General features: G+C 50.6%; 1 protein-coding gene across 3 annotated transcripts in view; it reads right to left on the reverse strand.

The window, feature by feature from the left end:
- Trpv3 (transient receptor potential cation channel subfamily V member 3) overlaps positions 1-12070 on the reverse strand; it is a 29162-nt gene that overhangs the window by 7146 nt on the left and 9946 nt on the right. For all 3 annotated transcript variants that reach the window (XM_008855611.2, XM_008855613.1, XM_008855612.1), the window contains 9 exons: positions 11417-11521; positions 11188-11274; positions 10200-10354; positions 9292-9468; positions 7310-7450; positions 5141-5421; positions 3001-3177; positions 1763-1921; positions 961-1062 (listed from right to left, as the gene is read on the reverse strand). In XM_008855611.2, coding sequence (XP_008853833.1) covers positions 961-1062; positions 1763-1921; positions 3001-3177; positions 5141-5421; positions 7310-7450; positions 9292-9468; positions 10200-10354; positions 11188-11274; positions 11417-11521 — 1384 coding nt within the window. The remainder of the gene's footprint in view (positions 1-960; positions 1063-1762; positions 1922-3000; positions 3178-5140; positions 5422-7309; positions 7451-9291; positions 9469-10199; positions 10355-11187; positions 11275-11416; positions 11522-12070) is intronic.

The raw sequence follows: 12070 nt of genomic DNA on the forward strand, positions 1-12070 counted from the left end.
CCCAGCATGGAGATTTAGGAAGGCTGAGTGTATAACAGCCCAGCTAAAGCTCAAAGGCAGGAAGCAGAAGTCAATCTGTGCCTGGACAACATCAGCCACCTCTCAGTGGGGGTGGATGCCCCCATGGGCTTCTTACCTCCGACTCCTCACCCCATCACTATAGCTACCTGCCAAAAGAGGCCTAGCTTTTCAGCCTTCCAGCTTTTGTGTCTGCTGCTTCTTATGCCCCCCTATAATAACCTGTGCCCAGTGTCCTGCCCTCCCACCAATATAAGTGCTGTCTCTGTCTTCAAGCTTCTCTGTCTCCTCCAACTCCCAGACAAGTCATCAAGTTCTTTTAAACACTGTTCTCAGCCAAACTCAGATCCTTTTCAGAATCTACCTTAAAGTCTAGATGATTGTGCCCACATTACCTCCCTTACCAGACTATCACCTCCTCCAATGTTCCATATACAGAAGGCTCAGAATCTATAAGTTGACTCATTGACTGGTTGGATGGTTGGATGGATGGATGGATGGATGGATGGATGGATGGATGGATGGATGGATAGATGGATGGATGGATGGATGGATGGGCAGGCAAGCAGATGGAAAATGGTTGAACAATGAACAGAAGGACGGCGGGTGAGGTGGGTGAGCTTATGTGGGAATTTGAATGGATGAATGAGTGGCTGGGTGGATGATAGAAAGCAGGTGATAGGACAGCTGAATGGGGAAGAAAGAGATGGGCACTGAGTGAGTTGAAGGATAGTTGAACAGATGAATGGAGGAGATGGAGCAGGTAGAATAAGCCTACCTTACTCACTGAGCTCCAAATTGTAACAGGAACAGAGCCTACAAAGGAAATGGCTTCCTGAAGCCCCTAACAGTATTGACAGCACAGAGAAAGGTGGAAGCCAAGGCCTGAGCTCACACTGCCTGCCTCAAGGGCAGTTTGGAAGGCCACAGAAGCTCACTCACCTCTTTCACAGAGATGCACGTGGCCCAGATAAGAACAAACATCCTTCCTAAAAGCTGCAGCCAGCCCATTTTGTGTGTCAAGGCCAAGGGGTGTGGGAGGGCCTAGGGAGGAAGGAAGGAGGACGGTAAGGATGGGGAGTCAGGAGGAAGGCAGCACCAGCTCTGGAGGGATTATGACACACAGGTATACAAGATGGACCTGAAGACACTGTGGAACCCTGACTCTGTAGAGGGAAGGAAAGGAATGACAGCCCCTAGCCCTGCCCTGCCCACCCTCGGTGGGAACCCAAAACTCTGCAGGGAAGAGGAAAATGAAGTGTGTGCTAACAACACCACCACCCACCTGTATTGTTCCTCCCAGACCCCGCCCAGCTCCAGACATTCAACACAGCTCAATAAAGCCAAGACCCCAAACTCTGCTGATGGATAGGAAACCAAGGTCCAGAGCAGTGGGGAAGTTTGACCAAGTGACTTCCCCTCCTCCCACCTCCTGTGGCCCTCACAACAGAAACACCCAATCAATCCATTCTAGAGTCAGAAAGAAAGCCTGGGTAGGGTCTGGAGTTCCTCATTCCCCAACTCCCTCCCAACATGAGTCTGCCTGGGTCTGAACACCTTCAGCTTAGCTCAACGTGGCTCTGAAGACATATTCTGTTCCCTAGGAACTCTGATAAACAATTACACGATCCCTTAAAAAATTCTTTGACCTCTCTATGCCTCAGTTTCCCCATCTACATATGAGGCAGCTCCAAAATCCTCCACCTCAGACCTTCCCACTCCCTCTTCCCAAGAACCCCCATACCTCCTCCTCCCGGGGACGGTAGTAAGAGACAAGGGTCAGGGTGATGTTGTAGAAGAAGTAGAAGCAGAAGGACAGGAAGAACATGTACTTGGCAAATTTCTTCCACTTCATATGCAGCAGCGTGTGTAGGGGCTCCAGGGTCAGCATCTCATGCCGGTTCTGGGGATAGAACAGGCCGTGGAGATGAGGCAGGCAGAGCAGGACGATTTTTAAAGGGCCAGTCGGGAGCCCTGAGTCAGCAGGGCCAGAGTCAGAAGGCTGTAGTCATCATATCAAATGAACTGGCTTGACTGGAACTGTTGGGAGGGTAACTTTCAGCTCACAGGGCTCCATCCCAGGTTAGTCAAATACCACTGGGAGCCTGGGGCTTCTGGCAGAAGGATCTAATGCTCAGGAGGGAGTGAGAACTAGAAAGGGGTTCCAGTTGCTTGGTGACCTTAGGACATCTCCTTATCCTCTCTGGGCCTCATCTCTTCATCTATAAAACAATCCTTTCCCTACCTAACAGCCTGCAGTGACGGTCTAGGGAAGCCCTGGATAAGGTAGGTTCTGAGAAGTAGAACTGTTGATAAAATACAAAGGCTGGAGATCTGACCTTCCCTGCCCACCAGATTTGTCCAAAGAGATTAAAACTATCTATTCACCTCCAACATCACTATCCCTCCTTCTTCTCCCACCTTCCCCAGGGAGGGTCCAGATTGGTCCAAGTGTTCTCTCTCTCTCTCTCTCTCTCTCTCTCTCTCTCTCTCTCTCTCTCCACACACACACACACACACACACACACACACACACACACACACCCCATGCGCATCTGTATATAGAGAGAGAGAGCGCCACAAGCTGCGCCATATACACTACACACACACACACACACACACACACACCTCATGTGGACCTGTATTTAGAGGAAGAAAGGGCTCCAAGCTGGGCCATATAAACTAGTTGGGGAGTGGAAGATCAGTACCACACACCTCCTCATCCCTACCTGCCTCCAAACTGCCCAGGATTCTGAGGCCAGGACACCCCCACCACTAAGATCTATTATTCAAGGTTGGCCAGGAACAGAGGAGTGCAGCTTCTGACTGGAACCTGCCCTCTCTGTGCCAGATTCTACCACTGAGACAAGTCCCCACCAGGATACTTAGGAGACTCTGGCACAGTTCCTCCAGGGCCCCCAAGCCCTGGCCTAAGGTCCAGCCCCTACTCCCTGTCCTTGCCAGCCTGCCTGGGAGACCCACATCAATGTTGGTGTTGTAGACAATAATCTCCAGCACAGAGTTGTCTGTCGTGGTATCTACGTTAGTGAGGTCATAGAGTGAGGATGACACAGGCCCATATGCCCAGTCTGTGAACTTCCTGGACAGGCTCCGGAGAGGCTTCTCCTTGATCTCACGGCTGAGGATGTACTTCAGGATCTGAGGATGGGAAGAGGAACAACTATCAGTCACATAATGGCACTTGGGGCCAATGGGGCTGGGCCAGTCACAGGCAGGTTCCACCAAAGATGGTGCGAGTGCTGCCGCCTGACGCCACAACCCTGGGCCCCAGCTGTACCCGTGAAATGGGAGTGAAGCTCACAGTTCTGCCCTCTCACAGGAAACAGAGATAGGAAATCTCTTCTCCATGCTGTAGAAACCCAGATCATCATCTTGTTGATAAATCGCCAACCAAATGGGCTCCAATTCCGAAAAGAATCCAAAATCTAATCAGTTTTAAAAGCAGTTTCTGTGTCGCCGGAACTTGACCTATTTCTCTGCTTCCTCATTGTACCTTCAAACCAAACTCTCCAGCTGAGGCTCATCACTCTGGCTAGACAATCTGTGACACTGGGTACCACCCTTTACCAAGAGGCCTCTAGGGCCCGTTCTGTAAGTCAGTGATCCTCAAACTCTGCTGCATGTTAGGGATCTGAGCAGTTTCTATAAACTCCACACAACCAACTACAGAAAATCCGGATGAGGGAAAAACCAGGAGACTGTTTTGTGATGCTCTCTGGGCGGTTCCCTACACAGGATAGCCACAGATCTCCAGCTCTCCACTTCCTGAAAGCTGAGCCATGGATCACCTTAAGTTGGGGATGAGACATCCAGGGGCATGAACCCAAGATCCAAGAGGAGGGGGCCTGTTCGGAGAACAGCATCAGAGAGTGGATCTCATACAGCCCCACAGCATCCCCACATGGCGCCTAAGCAGACAGCTCCCGCACACCAGCCAATAAAACCCCCAATGGTAGGTCTGTGTCATAGACGTCACTGTGCCATCCTCTCCCAACATGGTGGCCACCTTGGATGGCATCCAGGTAAGTGTTCCAAAGGTAACTGAATAAAGGCAAGAAAGACCCAGGAAGGGTGTGAGCACCTCCCCGAGACTGATGCTGTCCTCTAGAGCACAAGGGGTCCCAGGCTATGGTCTCTGCAAGACACATCCTCCCTAGGCAGGGATGGCAAGGAGATCAAATGAGACAGTGGCAAGTGGGGACAAGCCCCTTGGAAGAAGCTTGACCTGCAAGTACCCTCTGACTATCCTCAGAGCCTCAGCAAGCTATGACCCTGGGTGGCAGGAGGTGGGGGGGGGGGACAGGCACACAATTCTGCCTCAGTTGACATTCTCCATCTCCTCCTTTCTGACAAGGGAATAAAAAGGTCCCTATGGGCTCCATTCCTGGCCACTGGGACAGGACCCAAGGCCCTCAGGGCAGCTGACGAGGGGAGGCTGGAAGAGTACACAGCTAGAATTGCTCAATAGCTGCCATCTACCTGTGCCTTTATACAGAGCCACAGTCCCCTCCCAAGAAAAACCCTGACCTCAGCCAAGCCACAGCTTTAGCCACAGATAAATACATCAGTCCAGCCCAGCCTAGGTCTTCCCCAAGACTCCCAGCTCAACCTAAGTTCTTTGACCATATCACACAAGCATGAGGGCCCATGCGGCCACACTCTCTGATGGGGAATAGGCCTGATCAACAGGCTAAGTCCCTCCATCACCAGGGAACAGAAGCCTATTGGCTGTGGACCCAGAACAGCCATTCTGGAGCTGCTGTCCTCATAAAAGGCAGGAGGCCTAAGGGTCAGACACACAGCCTCTACTTGTATCACCACTCAAGAATGCTCCATCATCAAAGCATGTGATATATTGCATCATCTTGGCCTCAGGGATTCCTCAATCTAGCCTCAACTAGGAAGTCCCAGGACAAGGGACAGAACTGTGGAGTACAGGGCAGAAGTCCTAAGGATGGACCACATGCTGCATTTCACTGGGCCACCACTTCACTTTCAGATGTAAGCTGGGGCCTTCTCAGGGTTGGGGCTGGGACCTGTGGGATCCTCAGAAGGGCCCCAGGATGCCTCCCCAATCTCCCCACTTGCTGCAGGGCCCCACCTCAGCCTTGCCCATCTTAGCAGCCAGCTGCAGCGGCGTGAGGCCATCGTTGTTGCGCATGGTCTCCAGCTCCCAGTTGCTACTCCTCAGCAGAATCATGTCATACATGCGCTTAACAAAGTCATTCTGGGTCTTGAAGTCCTCAGCCACCGTCACCAGGGCATGCAGGATATTGTTTCCCCGGGAGTCCTGGGAGGTGATGTCCGTCTGCTCATTCTCCATCAGCAGCTGTACAATCTCAGGCTGGTTGGTGCATGCTGCCAAAGCCAGTGGCGTCTCACCTAGGGAAAGGGAGCTCTGGAGCTCAGTTTTCTCATGGGCCAAAAACAATGTCCTCCAGGCCCCAAGACCAGAGGCCCATATGCTGACCATCTCAGAAAACTGACCTCTGAAGTTCCCAGACTGTCTTGCACAGGGAAGACTGAAGCTAGATCACTACAGAGGCTACTTTCTGATCTCCTGGCTCCCTGCTGCCTGTCCAACACTGTGCCCAGCACAGGAGCCAGATCAACCCTGTTAAGTCCCAACTTCCCAGAATGACAGCTCAAATTCCATATAGCTCATGAAGCTTTATATCTTCTGATCTCCTCTCCTCCTCTCTCCCTCACTCACTTCCCTCCAGCCACAACAGCCTTCCTCTTCTTCTAACACAGCATTTTTCAACCTCAGGACCTTTACACAAGCTATTCTCTCTTAGTGGAGATATTCTGCATTGCTCACCCGCAGTGTTTGTTCGAATACCTCCTTTTTGATGAGTCACTCTACCCATCCTATTTAAAATGTAAAAGCCCTTCCACCCACCCCAGACAGAACTCCTGGTTCCTCTTCCTCTGCTTTACTCCCTCCCACCTATGCCCTCTCTTCATCCTACCCAACAAATGTTTCCCAATACCAGGTGCAATGCTGGGCAGTGGGGACACATTAGGTCCTATGCTGAGTAATAGGGACGCAAAACTAACCAAACAAGATACTGTCCTCAAAGATATTCAGACTCCTCTAGTCGTGCTGATTAAAAAGCCACCCAGAGATGGGAGCTAGGGAGATAGCTTAGCGGGTAAGAGCATTTGCTGCTCAGGCATGAGGCTCTGAGTTCAAATCCCCAGCATCCATATAAAAAGCCAGGAATGGTTGCTATGGGGGACTAACACAAAAGGTTCACTGGGGCTTGTTGGCCGCCAACCAAGCTCCAGGTTCAGTGAGAGACCCTGACTCCAGGGAATAAGGTGGAAAGTGATAAAGTATAAGTATGACACCACATGTCATCACACACACACACACACACACACACACAAGCACACCCATATACCACATACATACACCATATACACACAAAAGAAAGAAAGGAAAAACAGAGCAGTGACAGACAGGTGGGCTGGGGTAAGAGGAAAGGGTTCCTATAAAATTTTCTAGGAAAAGTGTTTTGCTCTGGCGGAGGGTCCTATTGCCTGCCCTGATTGTAAGCATAATAACATATTTGGGAGCAATAACAGAATTGTATAGTGAATGTCACTATACCGAAGTTACACATTTCAACTTTTTATTTTCAGTCAGAGCATCTGAAAAGGAATTATAAACATTGTTAGAAAAAAATAAAATAAAGTCACTTGTGTCAGCCCTAACCCCTGCTTCCTAGTAAAAGTAAATAAAGCCAGAAGGTTGTGAAGGAAGGAATCATCTCAGTCATGAGAGCTCAACAGTACCTACCAGAAAGATTGCCAGAACCACAAGCTTGCAGAGACCTTATACAAAAGGCACTTCTGAAAAGACATCTGCCCAGCACACACAACACACCAATTGCTTTCAGTCTTCCTGACTCACTTCTCACAGGTAGTCTGTCCCCAGAGGGTTAGCACAGCGGTCACCCATCTACTGCTTACAGCTCTGGGCATCACTTCACTTCCCTAGCTCAGTATCCTCCCCTGCATAACTGGGCTGTGTCCTACCCACCCCTACCCACCCCAGTACACACTGCCCCATCTCTATTCCCCACAGATGGCGAATGTGCCCCTACTGCCCAAACTCTTCCACCCCAACCTGTCTCTCTGAAGTCTTCCCTGGGGATCCTGCTGGGATGATCAGCTCCACCCTCCCGTTGGGCCCTGTCTAAGGGCCTCTGGACCACAGAGGGGGGTCTCTGGGCAATAGCCAGCAGTATGGTGTGGCACCTACCGAAGTAGAAGCCTTCGTGCTGGTACTTGGGGTTGAAGAAGACACCCTTGGCATGTGCATTGACGTCAGCGCCGGCTGCGATAAGCAAGGCTGTGATGTCTCCCTGTCGCCGCTCAATGGCGATGTTCAGTGCCGTCTGTCCTACGGACCAAGCAGGAGATGGGCACTCAAGGCCTGAGACATTGGTGACAGGCCACCTGCTTATCCTGAATCCCCCTCAACCGCAGGTGGCAGGAGCTGCCTAAAAACACTGAGGGGAGGCATCGGCAGAAGCCATCAAGGCGGCATGTTGGCAGCCAGGTTGGGCTCTCAAAAAGCAAGAATGGGCTGCTCCCCACTATGGAGAGGACTGGGGCGAGCAGCCTAGAGCCCCCTGCAAGCCCAGCTTCTGAAGGAATAGGGTAGGCTGAGAAGGGGAGGATTTGTAACTAGGACAGGGACAAAGGTAGGCTGAGAGGCTGAGAAGGAGGAGGATTTGTAACCAGTACAGAAAAGCCTTAATACAGGAATGAATAGCTTTCACGTAGTCACTTAATCAAAAATGTGATCAACATCTCCAGTGTGCAATCTTAAGGATACCATAAAATCAACCATGAGCAACAGACTTCTGTGCCCTCAAAGGGAACTTGCTAGGCAGGCCCAGTTGCCCAGGCCAGCAGGAAGATGGCGATTTCAAAAGCCATCTGCACTACAACGTGACTTCAAAGCCAACCTAGTCAATTTGGTGAGACTCTATGTCAAAAGGACTGGGGATGTAGTTCCATGGTAAGAACGCTTGCCTAGCGTATACAAGAGCTATGGTTCAATTCCCAGTCTGGAAAAAAAAATTTAAAGGGAACTTGTGCTAGCAGAGGGAAGAGACCATAGGTCCCTGAAATACAGACAAGAAGAAAGAAGATAGAAAAGGCTGAAGGGGGAGAGTCAGGACAGTCAAGCCTCAGGCACTGGTCTGAAGCTAGGTGTCTACAGGACTAGCGTCAACTACTACAAGCTGAGCGTATGAAACGGCTCATTGAGTTTCTCTCCCTGCATTGACCACCAGGGTGTTCAACATGTAGTTCAGCACTCAGTCATAGCAAGTCTTCCCTCAGGTTCCTCTCCCTGTTCCATGGCTCCAGACTTGTACTTATGTATTAAAAACCCTTTTGAAAGTCTGTAGAGTTCAAATAGCAAATCAAGATGCCTTTCCCCATGAGATGGGTTAAAGACCCAATCTAAACTCCCAACTGGGATAGTCGAGATGCTTAGTGTCCCCTGGCATGTCAGCTAGATGGCCGATCATGAGCTGATCGTTTTTTTTCTACCAGTCCCTAACCATGACCAGCTGTTTACTGACTCCAAAAACTCAAGACATTTAATTAATTATTCATAATATATTTCCTGGGCACGGAAACAAAACCCCAAATTACAACCCCTTGATCCACTTATGAAGCAAGCCACAAAATGAGACTGAATTGGGACAGTTAATGATGATGATAGTGATACTGGCTGCCTTTCCTGGCCCCTACCTATCTTTCTAGCCTTAGCTCCAGGCTGTTTGTTTATGTTCTTTTATTTTGTGGTTCTTGGGTATCAAACCCAGGGCTTTGCACATGCTAGGCTACATCCTCAGCTCATCCAGCCATCTTCCCAATGCTCAAACCTGCTAAGCCCATGCCCATCTTGGAGCCCTTGCCCTGGCCTTGCTCTAGATCCTTCCCATCATGTAGGCCTTGGGTCAAGGTCACCACTCTAAAGTTCCTCATCCCATGCACTCTTTGTCACATTACCCTGTCTTTATTTATGTCCATAGAATTTTTGGTCTACAGTCACCTTGTTTAGAGCAGAGACCTTAACCAACTTGTGCATTATTTACAAGAGAAAGGAAGAAAGAGAGGGGTGCCTGTGGCATATCAAAGTGCCTCTGTATGGCAACGCTAGCATGGCCCTGTAGCCCACGCACCCTGGGAAACTCCACCCTTAAGGCCCCTGCCCTCAGGTACCTTCATAGGCCTCCTCCGTGTACTCAGCATTGATGAACCTGTCCAGGATGTCATTCTCCTCAGCGAAGGCAAGCAGGATCCTCACAATCTCCTTGGTGCTAGGGTTGATGTTGAGCAAAGCCTTCATCAAGCAGGTCTTCCCCGTGTCTGAGGCTGTCAGCTTGTGCATGAGGAAGTCTGCAGGCAGAGCCAAGGATAAAGGCACATGCAAGAAGAGCTGGGTGCCTCAGCCTCTCAGACAGAACAGGATGTGGGAGCTGCAGCCTCATACCTCAAAAGCCTGTTGCATGCCCTTCACTGGCACTGCCCCCCACCCAGTCCTGTACTGCCCAGCACTCCTCCTTCCTCTCCAGCAGCTCCTTCTCCAGCTCCCTTCCTGGTTCATTCTTCATCTTTCTCCCCGACCCATGACAGCCTTCTCCAAACGACCATGCTCTCTCCCCGCTGCTCCTTCCCTCTGGTGGGCAGGCAATCTCACCGTGGCTTCCCATTATCCACATTGATACTGAAATCTCCAGCCTATCCCTTCTTCAAGGCCTACAAATAGAGCTCAGCACCTCCCCAACAACCTGCTCCATTCTTTGATCCCCAGACAGCTACAAACCCCCCATCCACCAAGCTACCCAAGTCCTTCAATTCCTGCCAATGCCAACTGCCTAAGGAATTCTCCAGAACTTCCCCTCCCTCCCCCAACCTTGCTTCAGAGTCCCAACACTGTTTGAATGGCAACTTTCTCCCAATTTACTCCACCTTCCACACAGTAGCCAGACCATGCCTTTCACCTGCCTAAACCCATCCATGACTCCCCATTGCCCTCTAAATCAAGCTCAAGGTTGCTAGCCCAAGGGCCAAACAGAATCAAGCAGGCCCCCCAAGGCCTGCACCCTCTGCCAGGATCAGGCACTGACCAGGCACATCCAGGCCACGACGCCGTTTGCAAAGCTCCTGAAGCTCCAGCAGCGCTTCCACCAGCTCCTCCACGCAGCCCTCAGACACGGCTGCAAAGATGCGCTTTTTCAGCCGCTTCTTCTTCCTCCTCTGCTCTTCCTTGGCCAGGTTTGCACTGAGGCCAGAAGACACTGCTAATTCATCACACACGCAGCCCGGCCCTTCCTCACCAGAGCTGCTGGCCTCCGGGGCACTTCTCCAGCTCCCCATGCCTCCCGGTGTCTGATGGGATGCCTGTATTTGTGTTCCATGTTGCCTGATCAAGCGCCCCTTCAATTCCACATGTAATTACATTTATGAAAATATATCCCCACACGGGGATGATCAGGAAGGATGTCTGCTAAGTGTTACCATTACCTTGAAATACAGACCAAAAGGAGGAGAAAGTTCCCCTTCACATTGTTATGTGGACTCTTCAGTCTATCCCTCCCTGACCCCACAGTCCAAATAGACATTTGCTGTGATGCAGATTGCTGCCCTTCATTTGTATGTGTTCTTACAAAATACACACTGATGTTTTGTGTGCATGAATTTTTTTTTTTTTGGACTTTTTGAGATAGGGTCTTCTTGTGCCCCAGCTGACCTAGAACTTGCCATGGACACACTAGACTGGCCTCTACCTCACAAAGATCTGCCCACCTCTGCTTCAGGAGTGCTGGAATTAAAGGTGTGTACCACCACACCCAACTGTGTACATGGAATTTAAATTTACGTAAGCAGTTTTATGCTAAAATTCTTATTCTTCTGTGTATTGTTTGAATGCTTTATAAAGAACAAGTATTATTTTATCATTTATTGACATTTCACTCCCTCCTACAAAATGTCACATGTCACAGCCATGTTCCCAACCCCACAGAAACAATCATTTCTTTCTCTTTCCTGTGCAGTCCATCCCTGTGATGCCTCCCCTTGCTAAGAACAGGAGATGAAGGGAAGGGCCACACTGACCTTGGACTGTTGGGATTAGACGGGGTCTCTGTCACGTCATCCTGGGGAGACTGAGGGGAGTCCATGTCATCACAGTTGCCAGAGATGCTGGAGGTGTAGGAGAGAGAAGGGAGCAGGACAAGTTTAGAAACGGGAAGTTCCTCCATGCCACAGCCAGACCCAGCCTGAGACCAGGACGATCGCTAACTACCTGCTGGAGCTGAGGGCTAGGCCAGCAGCCAGTACTCACCACTGCCGGATGTTGGAGTCCATTGGCTTGGAGAAGATGGGAGGAGAGGTCTTGGTGACTGCAGGGTTGGGCTCAAACCCTTCTATCTCCAGAAAGAAGTGTGCACTGAGGGGACACCCAATCAACACCATTAGAACTGGGGCAGGGCCTGTCTACCTCTGTGTCCTGCAGCCTTGCCACTAAGGGTCCCACTCAAACTGATCCCTCACCCTCAGCCAGCTATGTGCCACATGTCCTGGCTGAGCCCACAGCAGCCCTGAGGAAGCACAGAATTATCTAACACATTTCACACGTGGACCCTGCGAGGCTCAGGATGAAGCAACATGCCCTAGGTCACATGCAGGGATGGGATAAAGCCTGGGTTCTAAGCTGGCTGAATGCCTCTTGTTGCTAGAAATACCATGTGGATGAGCCCAGTAGTCTCACTGATGATAGCCCAGCACCTAAAGATCTGAAGCTGCCCCAGGTATAAGGCCTTTCAAAGATGGGAAACTGGGTAACAGGAGCTAGATTCCCCATCACCATCCAGCTACTCCTAAAACCTGGGCCTGAAGGGAGGCTTTTAGGGGGAGGTCCCTAAACTCACATCCACACAGGCCTTCCCAGAACTTGAAGGAAAGGGCCAGAGTCACAAGCTGCTCCCATGGCCAACCC

This window comes from Nannospalax galili, unplaced genomic scaffold (genome assembly GCF_000622305.1).
Source record: "Nannospalax galili isolate Female #2095 unplaced genomic scaffold, S.galili_v1.0 scaffold888, whole genome shotgun sequence".
Lineage (NCBI taxonomy): Eukaryota > Metazoa > Chordata > Mammalia > Rodentia > Spalacidae > Nannospalax > Nannospalax galili.